The 14,643-nt window shown below is 58.9% G+C and overlaps 7 protein-coding genes across 7 annotated transcripts; 3 read left to right on the top strand and 4 right to left on the bottom strand.

Annotated features, from left to right (window-relative positions):
• Positions 1–179: 179 nt before the first annotated feature.
• BKCO1_4300010 (nadph-ferrihemoprotein reductase) lies at positions 180–2,462 on the top strand (the record flags this gene model as incomplete). Its single annotated transcript, XM_020275953.1, has 1 exon — positions 180–2,462. The coding sequence occupies one exon, from the start codon at positions 180–182 to the stop codon at positions 2,460–2,462; it is 2,283 nt and encodes a 760-aa protein (XP_020128220.1).
• A 342-nt stretch (positions 2,463–2,804) lies between these two features.
• BKCO1_430009 (uncharacterized protein) lies at positions 2,805–3,334 on the bottom strand (the record flags this gene model as incomplete). Its single annotated transcript, XM_020276050.1, has 2 exons — positions 2,805–3,079; positions 3,286–3,334. 2 exons carry the CDS (start codon positions 3,332–3,334, stop codon positions 2,805–2,807), a joined length of 324 nt encoding a protein of 107 aa, XP_020128127.1.
• Positions 3,335–4,202: 868 nt separating this feature from the next.
• Positions 4,203–6,034, bottom strand: BKCO1_430008 (pyruvate dehydrogenase kinase; the record flags this gene model as incomplete). Its single annotated transcript, XM_020276039.1, has 6 exons — positions 4,203–4,458; positions 4,522–4,536; positions 4,598–5,264; positions 5,321–5,651; positions 5,714–5,862; positions 5,920–6,034. 6 exons carry the CDS (start codon positions 6,032–6,034, stop codon positions 4,203–4,205), a joined length of 1,533 nt encoding a protein of 510 aa, XP_020128128.1.
• Positions 6,035–7,257: 1,223 nt separating this feature from the next.
• Positions 7,258–8,289, bottom strand: BKCO1_430007 (phospholipid methyltransferase; the record flags this gene model as incomplete). Its single annotated transcript, XM_020276028.1, has 4 exons — positions 7,258–7,808; positions 7,872–7,964; positions 8,031–8,141; positions 8,202–8,289. 4 exons carry the CDS (start codon positions 8,287–8,289, stop codon positions 7,258–7,260), a joined length of 843 nt encoding a protein of 280 aa, XP_020128123.1.
• A 1,179-nt stretch (positions 8,290–9,468) lies between these two features.
• Positions 9,469–10,836, top strand: BKCO1_430006 (dual specificity mitogen-activated protein kinase kinase 1; the record flags this gene model as incomplete). The annotated part of the gene is made up of 1 exon (XM_020276017.1): positions 9,469–10,836. The coding sequence occupies one exon, from the start codon at positions 9,469–9,471 to the stop codon at positions 10,834–10,836; it is 1,368 nt and encodes a 455-aa protein (XP_020128143.1).
• A 925-nt stretch (positions 10,837–11,761) lies between these two features.
• On the bottom strand, positions 11,762–12,034 carry BKCO1_430005 (uncharacterized protein; the record flags this gene model as incomplete). Its single annotated transcript, XM_020276006.1, has 1 exon — positions 11,762–12,034. The coding sequence occupies one exon, from the start codon at positions 12,032–12,034 to the stop codon at positions 11,762–11,764; it is 273 nt and encodes a 90-aa protein (XP_020128121.1).
• A 1,254-nt stretch (positions 12,035–13,288) lies between these two features.
• BKCO1_430004 (glyoxylate reductase) lies at positions 13,289–14,587 on the top strand (the record flags this gene model as incomplete). Its single annotated transcript, XM_020275995.1, has 1 exon — positions 13,289–14,587. One exon carries the CDS (start codon positions 13,289–13,291, stop codon positions 14,585–14,587), a length of 1,299 nt encoding a protein of 432 aa, XP_020128122.1.
• Positions 14,588–14,643: the final 56 nt, after the last annotated feature.

Genomic DNA, 14,643 nt, shown 5'->3' with positions numbered 1-14,643 from the left:
CGCCAAAATGGGAAGCCGGCTCCGGTGCTTCTTTTCTATATCAACGTCCAGCAAGGCCCAACAATGTCACCGTCCACATGCCAGCGCGCCTCATGCACTTTTCATGACATATTGCCATTGACGTTTACCCTTACGCGGCTGTCTTCGTTTTGGTTGTTGCTTCACGATACCCGCCCACTATGGCACACATCCTCTCAAATCCTGCCTTCCAGGAGACTCTGAAAGAGCTCTCCAAAGCCGCAACACCGCAAAACTATGCCGACGTTGCCGCTCTCGGCGTCATCGTCCTTGGCTCTGCCGGCTACCTCCTGCGCAAATACACCTGGGACAAGCCCGACCCTTACGACTACATCTGGTACGAGCGCCCGCAGTTGAAGAGCGGCCGTGTGCTCAACCCCAACAAGGAGACGCGCAACATCGCCCAGAAGCTTGACGAGACCAACAGAGATCTCGTCATCTTCTGGGGCTCGCAGTCCGGTACGGCCGAGGGCTTCGCCAACCGCCTTGCCCGCGAATGCCACCACCGCTTCGGCTTGGAGGCCATGGCCGCCGATTTGTCCGACTTTGATGCCGACACCATCTCGCTCATTCCCGAGTCCAAGCTTGCCATTTTCATCTGTTCTACCTTCGGCGAGGGTGACCCCAGTGACAACACTGCCGGCCTCTGGGACTATCTGCTGAGGAGCAACCATGTTTCGCTGAAGAACTTGCGCTACTTTGCCTTCGGTCTCGGAAACAGCAATTACAAGTACTACAACCGCGTCATCGATGTCGTTGTCGAGCAGCTCGACAAGTTCGGCGCCCGCCCCATGCTGCCCGTTGGCAGGGCTGACGATGCAGAGGGTGGCACCGAGGAAGACTTCATGGCCTGGAAGGACCAGCTGTTCGCCGTCTTCAAGACCGAACTCAAGCTTGAAGAGCGTGAGATCAGCTACGAACCCACTCTCGTCGCCGTCGAGGATGAATCTCTCGACTCCATCGACCTTCACCTCAGAGAACCTATCCACCCGCGGGACAACCCCAAGGCAGCCGCAGCCTGCTCCCCCATCAAGCCTTTGACGATCCGGAACCCTCGCGAGCTGTTCCACACCAAGGACCGCAACTGCGTGCACATGGAGCTTGATCTCTCCAACCACGTCGAGGTCAGATACAAGACGGGCGACCATCTCGCTGTCTGGCCCACCAACCCGGACGCCGAGGTCGACAGCCTCCTTGCCGCCCTCGGCCGGGCGTCTCGCGCCGAAATCCCCATCTCCATCAAGTCGTTGGACCCGACCCTCAAGGTCAAGGTGCCGACCCCCACCACCACCTTGGCGCTCTTCCGCTACTACCTTGAGATCTGCGCACCCGTCTCGCGCGACACCGTCCTCTCACTCTCGCCATTCGCACCCACGCCGGAGGCGAAGTGCTTCCTGTGGTCGCTGGGCAGGGACAAGACGACGTACGCGCAGTATCTCTCCCACACGCACCTCACCCTGGGCCGACTCCTCACGCTAGCCTGCCCAGGGCAGACGTGGACGTCACTGCCACTCTCCTACGTGATCGAGACGCTACCGCGTCTGCAACCGCGCTACTACAGCATCTCCTCGTCGTCCGTCATCTCGCCGCGCCACCCCAGCATCACCGCGCTCGTCAGCACCACGCCTCTCACGGCCCCAGCCGTCGACAACAACAACAACACCACCGCCGCCCCGCCCCCAGTCATCCCAGGCCTCACATCCACCTACCTCCTCGCACACGCCCACCACCACCCCACCAACCCATCCAAGGCCTCGCCCCACCCCAACCTACCCGGCCTCACCTACCCGCTCTCCCTCTCCTCCTCCTCCTCCTCCTCCTCCGACAGCACCACCACCGCCACCGCAACACCCCCGACGCTCTACGCCCACATCCGCAAATCCAAATTCAAGCTCCCCGCCTCCGCGTCGACGCCGCTCATCATGGTCGCCGCCGGCACGGGCCTCGCGCCCTTTCGCGGCTTCGTCGCCGAGCGCGCGCGCCTGCACTCGCTCTCGCTCTCGCTCTCGATCGCGAGCAAGGGAAAGGGCAAGAGCGTCGGCAGGATGCTGCTCTTCTTCGGCTGCCGCCGCGCGGACGAGGACTACATCTACCGCGAGGAAATCGAGGGGTGGGTGCGGGAGCTAAACGGCGGCGGTGGCGGGGAAGGCGATCTGCTGCAGGTGGTCACGGCGTTCAGTCGCGAAGGTGGTGGTGGCGGCGGCGAGCCCGGGCGCTACGTGCAGGATCGCGTGGAGGAGAGGATGGAGGAGGTGTTGGGGCTGTTGGGGGAGGGCGGCGGGGCGAGTTTTCATGTGTGCGGGCGGGCGGGGATGGCGAGGGAGGTGGGGAGGAGGGTGGGTGAGGGGATGGGGAGGAGGGAGGGGTGGGGTGAGGGGCGCGTGAGGGAGTGGTGTGAGGGGTTGAGGAGGAGGGGGAAGTGGTTGGAGGATGTTTGGGGCTGAATGAAAGAGAGAGAGAGAGAGAGAGAGAGAGAGAGAGAGAGAGAGAGAGAGAGAGAGGCGCCTGTTAATGGCTACGCGGTTTTGTTTTGTACCGTGCTGCCGACGAAGTTTATTTCGATTTGGGTTGGGATATTATATGGAAGGAGCCTAGGCGTTTGATAGACAGACACAAAGACGGCGTTTACATGACATACATCTTTTCTTCTTCTTCTTCTTCTTCTTCTTCTTCTTTTACAATATCATTTGCTCATTAGATTGATTTCATCATCATCATCCGAAACGGGGGTTTAAAAAAAGTACAAAGGCGTGTGTGTTTCCGCCCAGAAACCGATCTCCCCTTGATCACAAGCCCAACGGATTGTGCCCCGTCTGCTCCTTGCCGCCAAACGGCTCCTTGTCGCGCTGGGCTTGCTTGCCGAAATCCTCGGCCCGCTTGTCGCCGCCCATCATCTGCGACCGCTCCTTCTCCTCGCCCACGACGGGGTCCAGCAACGGCTTCGTGACGCCCCCCACCGTCCCCGTCACCGGCTTCGTCACCGTCCCCACCACCGCGCCCACCGGCGACAGCACCTTGCCGAGCCCTTGGCCGACGGGGTCGAGGCCCTTGGCGAGGATGCCTGTGTGGGGTTCGCTGTCAGCTACGACGCTGCGCTGGTGCTTTTGTTGTTGTTGTTGTTGTTGTTGTTGTTGTTGTTGTGAAAGAGGATGGTGTTTGGAGGGAAAGGGACGAGAAGTAAGAGAGGGGAAACGACCGGGAGGAAAGGGTGTTGTTAGTGGGCAGGCGGGGTGGAGGGAGATTCAAAACATGCCAAAGACGACGTACCGCTAGGCTGGTTGCCCTCCTCGTCGTTCGAGTTGTTGACGTTGGACATTCTTGACGTGGTTCGTAATGTGGCTTCTGGTTTTTTGTTGCTTCGATTTTCCCCCAAGGTTTTGGTGGCGGAAGATAGGTGGCAGTAGCAGTAGTAGTAGCGTTTAGAGATGATCAGTTCTGGAGGGGAGGGGGGCCAGACCTGGTTCTAAAGTATCCTACCGGCTGACATGGATGTCGTCCTTGTTCTAGTTCCCAGGTTTTCCGCGCACTTGCGTCAAGCTCCCTGTACAACAACGTTTTGGTGGCCAGGCGGGGCCCATGTCGGCCGCAGAAGCCGATGATGTCATGGCGGCACCCAGCCCGAAACAGGGAAACCGACGTCGCACAACGCTACGTGACAAGGAGAGCTGTCATAAGTGGACGTCTGAGCTGGTTGATTGGTGAATGGTAGACTGCAAGGGACCGTCGCTGGGAGGCCTACTCTCTACTACTACTACAGGGACTCATGTCTGGTTTAATCCCTGAGACGACACCTCATCTTGCAGTCAGCTCGGAGCCGCGACATCTTCCAACATTTGTGCCAATCGCTAGTTCCAAGCGCCAATGCTGAATTATTGAGTGACCTGACATTCTTTTCGTCTCCGCGCCCATCAAGAACTGACTGCTATAGCCATCCGGGCTTGTTCAAACCGAACCATTACCCAATCCATGTTCAACACGCCCATGACCCGTCGCCACCCCATATGCACAAAAAGCCCTCCGTCGGCAAGAGAGATATACACCGCACACAAACAAAAAGAATGAGGAAAGAATAGGCGAAACAAAACATCCAACGAGTCGCAGTAGCCGGCCAATCTTGCCTCTACCCGCTCTTCCTGTCTCATCCATGCGAGACGTTGCAGGCCATGAGTCGTCTCCTCTCCAGCTTACACTCCTTCTTCCATCCCAACGTTGCGCCACCACGCTGCCTCCAGGCCTTCGTTGACCATGCTCTCAGCATCGCCGACCTGGCGTCTCTCGTTGATTTCCCAGCTCATGGTGTTGTCAACCTTGAGGCGCTTCACGCGGCTCGCCATGGCGATGGCCGCACTCCTCGCGCTTATCGACTGTCCCGACTGCCGCGTCAATCCTTGGAGCATGGTTTTCTGGTTTATAGGGCTTCTGCGTTCCCATTCGCTCCTCCTGACTGGCAACTGTCATTGCAAAGGCTCCGACGAGGACGAGAGTCTGTTGAGATGCAGGTACACGTCCGTTCCGTATCTGGATAATGTCAGTCAGAAGCTCGTCCACCGTCGGTTCGGAGCTGTTGACAAGCACTCACCCCTCCATGCTGATCAGCTTCAGGTCGCCGCCAAAGTACCGTGCGTAGAGTCTACTGATGGGCAAGCCGTATCCAAAACCAGCCATTGGCGCCTTGAAGTCGCTCTTGTTGAAGTCCGGATCCAAGTTGGGGGTCTGGTCTACCGTGGTGTACATGTACGTCCAAACGAGCGGGATGGCACTGCGCGGAATGCCGCCTCCCTCGTCCGAGATCTTGATCGTGATGTCCTCCTTACCCTCTGCCACGATGACCTTGGTCACCGGGAATTCCTCCTTGTCCTGGCCGTGTCTCTCGACAACGGCGCGCAACGAGTTCTTCAAGGTTTCGAAGAGCATGTGCGACAAGTGTCCCGGGACGTACATGAAGTGGATGTTCGGGTCGCAGATCAGCTGGATTTTCGGAGCGTCGAACAGGCCGTAGTGATCCTCGCAAACGAACCGCGCGTTCTCAATGGCTTCCATTGCCAGCTCGCGTACGTTCGTCTTGGTGCAGATGATGCCGACATAGTTGGGGTCGCTGCGTTGCCGCTGGTCCGTCAACGCAATGTGTTGTCCGATGAGCATACGAATACCAATACGCGACATGTAAAACCGGTCGAGGAAAGCTTGGACGTTGTGGTCAATTTGCATCCGCTGTTGTTTCCGCTTCCATTCGAGGATACCCTGGGCTTTTTTTCACATGTCAGCCAAGCAACACCTGCAGAAACTAGCACCCTCAACATACCGACAGTCGTCACCACACTGTCGTGGCGGCGCTTGATCTTCTCCAGCGTTTGAGCAAACTTGAGGTTGTACTGGTGCAGTTCAGGCGGCCATTCCTGGCCGTCGTCCGCTGCGACGTAGTATCTCTTCGCCGCAGCCACTTTGCCGCCGCCGTTGCCATTGCCGTTCTCGTCGAAACCCCTCGGCTCGGAGCGGTATTGGCCTTTGGTGATGCTGGGGTTCGGAGTGGTCTGGCTGAGGATTCTTGACTCCTTGCTGGCCTTCTTGGCAGGCTTCAAGAGGCGTTCGCGCACCTCTTGGGTCAGCTTTGGGCGGGAAAGGGTGACGAGCTCCTAATCATATCACGGGCGTCAGAAGAAGCGAAGAGCACAGGATTCGAGGCCTCGGCACTTACCTCGAAGGATTGGGCGTACCAGTCCTGCACGCGCTTGATCGAGGGCATCTCGTTCAAGCCGTCGGGCAGTTCCTCGAGTTCCTGCACGCGGTGGGCAAGCCGAATGGGGAGCTCTTCGGAGAGGAACTGAGAGGCGCGGAACAGCGTTCCTGGGGGGATGTTGTTAGTGCAGCCCTTGGAATCGCGCCGGAGGGCTGTTGGTATACCGGTGGAGGGACGCTCGCCAAACTGGACCATCTGGCGCAAGCTGACCCCGGTGGCAGGGAAGCCAGCATAGTGCCGGATGGTGTTCATGAGCTCAGCCGTCTTCTTCCAACTCATGGCGGGAGCAGCTGCGCGGCCTCGCAGCGCGCGGATGGGGGGTCAAATCGTATATGGAGCGCGCCAGGGTGGTGTCGCGGGACGGTGGTGAGGGCGGGTGTCTGGTTCTCCGGCGGCGCGCGCTGGTCCCCGCGACTAGGAGCTCTCGGGGAGGGACCGAGGTATGGGCGAGCGCAGGGCCGGTCTGCACAACGGCGGGGCTGGGGCGCGCTGGCTGATGCAGGGGCTCGGGCACGGCGCAAGCTGCAGCACAGTGCAGACTGGTGGTGTTCAGGAGAGCGCTCGCTGGAGAGGCACGAGAGCAGGCGACGTGGGCGTGGGCGTAGGCGTGGGCGTGGGCGTGTGGGGAGTCATCGGCTTCTTTTTCTGGAGCTTAGAGAACGCTCCCGTCTGCCCGCATCGTCTTCCCCGCCTTAGCCGCCCCAAGCCAAAACCCAACTCTACGCACCAATGTCTTCACGTGCCAACCCGCGTGCGAGCTACTCGGGTTTCAGCGCCCAGCTGACACGCAAAAGCGCCTGCGGATCGTGGCCTTGCTTGACCGCTCAGGCCGACCGCCGCGCCGCCAAGGTTGGTGGAGCGGCGCGCAGCAACAACAGCTACGCATGTACATACATACAGGACCTGCACGCGCACTTCCCTCGGCATGCAATTGCTGGTCGGGTCCGCTCGGGTCTGGCCGGGTCGAGGGAGAACAATAGCCGTACGCGTGGTGCCGCCCGAGTGTTTCCTCTGCTGGCGGGCGCCTCCAGCTTTTGGGAGCCTGCAAGGGACTCGCTGCCCATTAGCCCGAGCCTCAGGCTGCGCTGCGCAGGGAAAGAGAGCATGTGCGTTGCAGTAATTTTTGCCGCACACGGGCGGGAAAAAATACCGCGCAGCCAACGCCGGCTGGCTGGCGGGCGAGCAGGCGAGCAGGCGAGCAGGGCGCGCGCAATAATGAGCCGCATCAGCAACGCCCAGCTGTGTCGCTCGGCTGGGCGGGATCAGACTGCCGTTGCAGGTGTCGATTTTCTTCTGGAAAGCGTCTGACGCAACCCTTTCCCAAACTTTAGCGTCCGCACATGGCGTCTTCTGCGGGTACATACTCCGCACCAGATCTGCGTCGACTCGCAACCACGGAGCGCCCGTGCAACACGTCCTTTCAGACTTGCGCAGCCAAGTCACAATGCCCAGCTACCAAGACCGCTCTGCGACGACGCTATCGCCATGAAACCTCCTCCTCTCTATCCGCTCTTCACCAGATAGCCCGTGCAGTAAGGCAGCACGCTCCACGTCTCCAAGCCCTTCAGCTCCACCTCGGACCATCCGCCCTTTCCCCCAGCATCCAGCAGCATCGCCCTCGTGTCTCGGTCGATGTTGCAGCCAAGAAACAGATGCCATCCCGCCCACGCGTACACCGTCTGCAACACCCTCGAGACGAAGCTGCCACCCGTCTCCCGCCAAGGATTCACGACGTGCTCGTGCACCACCATCCTTCCGCCCGGCTTCAGCAGCTTGTACAATCCCTTGATCGTCTCTTCCGGCCGTGGCACGCCGCATAGCACCCTGATGCAGCAGATCTCGTCGAAGATGCCCTCGGACCCATTCTGAAAAAGACCCGCGTCTGCCAGCGCCGGGATGAGGCTCTCGGGCTGCGCACCTGCATGCAGCACCTTGTACTTGTCCTCAAGACCCGCCTTCTTGGCATTGGCCCTCAGCCTACCGTGGAACTGCTCTGCCGGCTCGGCGCCGTAGACGCGCGTCAAGTGCGACGGCGTGAGGCGCACAAGCTGTTCTGCGAGAACGAATTGCTCCCACGTTAGCGGGGCCTATCTCAGGATGTCGAGTGTTTGCGTACCACCAGTGCCGGGCCCAAGGTCAAGGACGGTGCCGCGCAGGGAGCGCATGAGAGCGACAGCATCGTCAGCCATGACTTCGGACATGGACTCGCCTGTTGAACAGCATAGTCAGTGGCTGGACCCCTAGGAATCGATTGCGGTAAGTTGATTCGTGTCACCGTATGCCATCCAGAAACGAGAGAAGGCGCGGCCGCGCAGCTTGGAGAGTTGCAGAAGGAGGCCAGGCTCATGCTGGACGATGACGGTGTCAATGATGGTCAGGATGAATTCTTCAATGCGGTACGGTCAGCTAGAAGGTCCAACGCGGCAAGCGGTGCGGTATGACGAACGGTACACTCCCAAGACGATGAGATGGGCTGGTGCAACGGTGCGCACCAGCTTCTCTTTGATAGTGGCTCCGTCCATTGCAACAACCATGTTTTTGTGGTTCGCGAGATTCGGTCGAGTTCCAATGGAAACCGTCGGTTCTTTGTGGGAAGTCCTGAGATACTTGTACCGCTCCGGGAGACGCGTTCCGCCTCATCAGTAGTGGGGGCTGGCTTCTGCTCCGCCAATTAGTCATTACTTGCGGTTATCCGATCTCAATCCCTGGCGCGGAGCGGAGCGGAGGAGCGGCTAAGCGAGCGGAGAGAGGTCCCACGGTCCTACCCATGTTCCACGCTGAGCCTTGCACATGCGCGCCAACATACACCCAGCTGACTCATCCATGGCTGGACATGCATCGCAGCCGGGGGCAGCAACAGTCGATACGAGTAAAAGCAGGATTCCCTCCAGGCAGCAATCCTATCAACAGAGGCGACAGGGCGCATATTTCGCCTCTTTGCCCTTTTTTGCCGCCGGAACCAACATCACGCTGCAAGCCGTGAGTCTGGATTCGCCAAACCCCACTGATGGCGCGTTCAGGCAGCAATGATCGACTTTCTCGTGCTCCTTTGGTCGAGCTAAGCCATACTTTGCGCGTCGTTCGCCATGACAGCCATTACAGCAAAGTCAGCTTCCCGTGTATATCAAGTGCTTACTAACCCGTACTTCGACAATCCAGTCCTGAACGACGCCCATTTCCATGTTCTGCTGATTAGCCCGCTTTTTGGCATACAAAACCATCCTCACGCGGACTCCTCGGGTGAGTGAGCTGGTTTGTGTTTCGCTCCCCACTTTCATCTTTCTTTCGATAAGCCGAGCCATAGCACTTCCTGGGGATTGCGAACTGATGGATTAGAAGACAGCTTATTCGTGCCTGTTTTGGCACGTTGGAAAAACTTGTATTGCGAACCGCAACACGCGGCATACTTCCCCGCACACTCATCAGCTTGCGTACGATCCAGACAGACCCGGTTCTCTTTACAGACTGGCCTGCCTTTTCTGGTCACTGTCGTCGACCCCGCCACCCCCCCATCACATGTAGCAGGGATCATATATCCCTCGAACCCTGGTCCATGTGGTACTAGGCTCCAACGCCGTCTTTGCACCCTTGTTCTTGCGTCTCCCGGCATCCACGAGGCTCTGCAACCAATAAAAACAGCCTGTCCCGCAGCCAACGGCCAATTGAATCGTTTCTCAAGGACCCTCTCTATCTTACTAGCCACCAACATACCCATGAATCCGTTTCAAGCCCCACCTCAGTACCCGCCCCGGAAACTAATCTCTCCATCTATGTTGCAGTTGGACGGTTCGCATCCTCAGCAGACGCCAGGAACCGCATCTTTCCAGGGCAATCCGCTGAGTGGTACCGCGTTAGCTTCGCCAATGTACCACTGTGGCGGAAACATCTTGGCCGCTTCGGCATTTTCATCCAAACCACACACCTACGAGCCGTCCTCTCGCCATGACCTTTACGAGGGCAGCTCTGTTGATTGGTCGATTTTCGATGGCGTGGACTTGACCACACCCTCGACCATATCGACTGTTGGAAGCTCTGATTCAAGACTATCAAGTTTCCAGCGCCACTCCGCTTCGGATACCGCTCGGCTTGATTTCACGCCTAGAACTTCTTCCGAAAACTCCTTCTCACGAATGGATGTTGAGGAAGTCACCACGCCTATTGATGCGAAAGCAGCAGATCTTTGCCACCGATGGCTCTCCAACTTCTCTCCTTGCTGGCCCGAGGACAAAGACTTTGCGGCCTTGCAGCAGCTTACTGGTGAATCCATTACTCGGATCAAAATTTGGTTTGGCCAACGACTGTCCCAACCCGCGCCGCTCCCACCATCCTCTTCTTTCTCGAGTACGAGCAACCAATATCTTCAGCTCGTGTCCCCCCCATCATCATCGCCACCAACCCCTTTCCACTCTTTACCAAACGCCGAAGCACCTGCTTCCCGGAACATCAGCCCTCCGACCAACCATCACCACTCGCGAGCCTTCAAACCACAGACCCATCGCTGCACGCCGACCGACAGCCCAGAGCGTCTCCACACCCAGGATCCATCCCGTCCCTTTCAGTGCACGCGTGCCTGTGGCCGCGTCTTCCCGCGCAAAGGCGAATGGATCAAACACGAGCAAAAGAGCCGTCCGCAGCGCATCTGGCTGTGCACCGTCGGCGCCGCCACCGCACCGCCCTCCGCCTCCGCGGAGCAAGCACCCGACCAGCGCCACCGCTGTGCCTCGTGCGGCGCGCTCGACCCCACCAGCTCGCACTTTGTCACCGACCACTGGGAAGACGAGGGCGAGGGGAAGAGGTGGTGCCGGAAGCAGTTCATGCGGAAGGACCATCTCGTCGTTCATTTACGGACGGTGCACGGAGTGGATCGGGATGCCGGGCTGGGGCACTACGGGGCTGTGGGTGAGCTGGAAGTTGGGGAAGAGCTGGAGGGGTGGTATTGCTGGTGTGGGTTTTGTCGAAGGAAGGACTGCTTCAAGGGGTGGAGGGAGAGGATGGATCATTTGGGCCGGCATTTCAAGAAGGACGGGCTTACCATGGGAGATTGGCGGGTCGGGCCAGGGCAGAAGGCTGATGGAGACTGAATGACTATTTCGGAGCTGCATCAGTAACCTTCGACAGTGATCGAACATTGAACGGATGGGCAGGCCAAGCCCAGTCGACCGTCTGCACCACCAAGATTCGTCTTTTACGATCTTTGCTCTCGGTCCATTTCCCTTGAAGAATGGCGGAAGCCTTGCATCATTCATGTGTGTGCTGCGGGCGTCAAGTGATTTTTGCCATTTATACATACCCTTTGGAACCCATGATGGATATGACAGGGAAGGATGAGTCACAGCAGGAGATGAAATACGCAATGGCTCTGAAGTGCAGGAAGACATATTTTGATGAAGCTGGAAAAACGTCCTCTAGATTCGAGCTGGTTGATTTTAGTAGAGCTACCCCCCTGATCGAGCTCAACATGTGACGGTGAGGATGAGTGCACGCGAGGTCAGACTTAAACGATGGGATTGTGTCTGGCTGTGATGATAAAATAACAAACTCTCGTGAGGTCGTTCTGAAGGCGAAATGGCCAAGTTTTATCGACACCGAATTCCTTCAATACCCGCTGCATACTACCGCCGCCTCGTCATAGGCCATTTTATACAGCAATCGCAAGGGACCACACAACAATGTGATTTGCGAGTCCATTCCGGACACGAAACAAGTGAAGCGCCCGCTCGACATAAGTTCCCGGTAAAATCTCTCATGAGGCCAAAGGTTGGAAAGGCTCTGCCAAGCCTGTGGTGTTGGTTCTCCACTCGGCAGTGTTGGTAGAAAATCATCTGCATAACGTCGTGGTTCGGTTTTTCTCCTTGGTGTATATCTCTGGGTGGGCTCCGCGCGCCTTGCTCGATTGGAATCGTGGCAGACGTCACCATTCTTCGCAAAATGAACGTGTCGACCAGCACCGCCGTAGATGGCTGGCCGAGCAGTATGCAGCCAGGCTGACTGACTCTCGCAACTGCATCACGAGAACAAGCTGTCTTTCCTCTCATGCTTGCCGCCAGCACCAGCAGCGGGTTTGATGGGAACGACAGCCGGCTGCGAAGCCTGCTGGTTCTTCTCGGCCCAATGCGTCCTCCGGCTCCGCTTCTGCTCCTGCTGCGGCACGAGCATGATGAACAGGAGGATGTGCAGGGACAGGACCAGCGCGGATTTCACCACCAAGGACTGGACCGAGGAGAGCGGGCTGACGAAGTCGACGAGGGAGGACTGCATGGTGGGGTCGAGAGCAACCATGATTGAGTAGCAGGGATTTCTGGTAGTAGTCGCAAGAATACGAGGAAGCGGGTCGCAGCGACGTTGGTATAAAGATGGCTGGCGATGAAAGCCAACGATAAGCACCTTTTCAATCCTCCCGCGCAGCGATGCGGTAAGCCGGAATCTTTATACGTAAAGCGGCCGTGGCTCGACCTTCCTCGGTTCGAAGAGCAATCAAGACAATCGGCGGTCGAGAATGCAGTGTTGGCGAATAAGATGCGTGACTAACGGCCCGCTCCTCTCACAAACCGCCCGCAACCAGCGACAACGGCTGCCCTTGTCTAGCGGAGCGCAAAAACACAGCAAGTAAAGGCTCAGGCCCACGAGTGAGACAAGACACATGGACCTTACGTCAAAAAGGCGCACACGATAAGTTTCCGTGAAACACAAGCTGCCCGCTTCAATGCTATCAAGCCATCAAACGTCGTCATCGGCAATCACTTGCGCAAAGCGGGGGCACCCCCGTGGTTTTTACGTGAACGATAAGAGAAATGCGGACAGACCATCTTATCAAAGCAAGCAGGGACCATCCCTTGCATGCATCGCAGCTGCATGGGCGCATCATGCACGGTGGAGCTCGTCCCCGCCGACATCGGCGAGGCTTCTGGCCGTGCGGGGGCATCGTCGTCACTTGCCCTGTTTCTGTTTCACGCCCTTTTGTCGTCGGCGGCCAGTAGTAGCCGCCGGCCGGGGCGAATTAAGCGGCCGGCGGAGCCCGAATTAGACGACCAAGCTCGTCGACGGCGCTGTGCCCGAAACACCATCGGGACGGCGGACTTGGAGTCTGTATAGACATCTTGGACGTTCTGGAGGGTTCGTGAGCACGCTTCCGAGGCAGAAACCGCCCTGGGCCGATTAGATAGCCGTGCCACACTCGGCTTCCACGCCCGCTCGCTTCGAATCCGATCCAACCGATCATGCAAACCCCGGGAGGACCGCTGGCTTTCCGAAGCGACCATCCATCAAACTGCAGACAAAAAGGCCCGGCAACCACCGGCATTTTGAAAAGTCCTTTCGTCCTTCTTGCTCCTTTCCTAGGTGATACCCAAAAATCTCTCCATCGAGAACCGTGTTCTTGATTTCCTGCAGCCTTATCCAAACCGTCCGTTCCATCCAGTTTTCCTTCCACATCAAAACTCAGCACCCGTACCGGACCCCTCCTGGTCGTCTGGAGAGAAGAAGCAACAGCCCACGCCGTGCTCGTCTCTCTCTCTCTCTTTCTCTTTCTCCACCATGGCCTCCTCAGACCCTCCCACGTCAGACGAAGAACCCAGCTCGACCAGCTGGCCCACCCCCCTCAACCCCAAACCCGACATCCTCGTCATCCACTCCCACACCCGCACGCCCGTCGAGCCCATCCTCCCCGCCTCGACCTGGGCCCGCCTCCACCACCTCTTCACCATCCACACCCTCCCCCCCACCATCACCACCATCCCCGCCTTCCTCTCCCACCTCTCCCACAACTTCTCCAGCAACGAGAAGAACAACTCCTCCTCCTCGGACGCAAACACAAACCCAGCCAAACCCGCCCTCCGCGCCATCCTCCGCACCGGCTGGCTCAAAGCCGGCCCCCACGCCGACCTGCGCCTCTTCGGCACCGACGCCGCCGCCCGGCTCCCCGCCTCGGTCGAGTTCGTCACCTGCTCGGGCCACGGGCACGACGCGGCCGACGTCTCGGCGCTGGCGGCGCGCGGCGTCGCGTACGCAAACACGCCCGACACGTGCACCGAGGCGGTGGCGAACGCCGGGCTGCACCTCGTGCTGGGCGCGTTTCGGTATTTCAGCTTCGCGGAGAAGTGTGCGCGGGGGGAGGAGGGGAAGGGGAGGGGGAGGAGGAGGAGGAGGATGAGGGGATGCGGCAGCGGTGGTGGTGGAGAGGGGGAGGAGGACGACGACGACGACGACGACGAAGACGAAGACGAGCACGCCCTCACCTGGTACGACTCCAGGCAGCTCGGCGCCAAAGCCGAGGACCCGTGCGGAAAGGTGCTGGGCGTCGTCGGCATGGGCGACATCGGCACGCGCATCGCCGTCAAGTGCGCCGCCGCGCTGGGCATGCGCGTGGCGTACCACAACCGGCGGCGGAACGCGGCGGCTGAGGGGAAGCTGGCTGCGTTGGGGTGTGAGGCTGTGTATCACGACACGTTTGAGAGTCTGCTGCGGGAGGCGGATTGCCTGTGTCTGGCCTGCCCCCTGACGGATGAGACGAGGGGATTGTTGGGGAAAGAGACCTTGCGGCTGGTCAAGAAGAGCGGGGTGCGGGTGGTGAACATCGCGCGTGGAGGCCTGATTGATGAGGACGCGTTGATCGAGGCCATGGAGGATGGCCGGGTGCTGGGCGTGGGCTTGGACGTGCATGCCAATGAGCCGGGCGTCAACCCGAAACTGAGGGACAACTGGATGACGACGCTGTTGCCGCACATTGGGGTTTGCTCCAACACGACATGGCGAGAGTTTGACCGGGTGACGTTTGAGAACCTGGAGAACTGGTTCTACGGCGACAGATCCAAAGTGCCGATCGTGAACTTTTGAAATGCTAAGTTTCCAGGGCCGGTATTTCGCCAGATGAACATGACTACAGGCGATCA

Source organism: Diplodia corticola (assembly GCF_001883845.1).
Source record: "Diplodia corticola strain CBS 112549 chromosome Unknown scaffold43, whole genome shotgun sequence".
NCBI lineage: Eukaryota > Fungi > Ascomycota > Dothideomycetes > Botryosphaeriales > Botryosphaeriaceae > Diplodia > Diplodia corticola.
The sequence above is the reverse complement of the archived record's forward strand: the minus strand, read 5'-3'. Positions and strand labels throughout refer to the sequence as shown.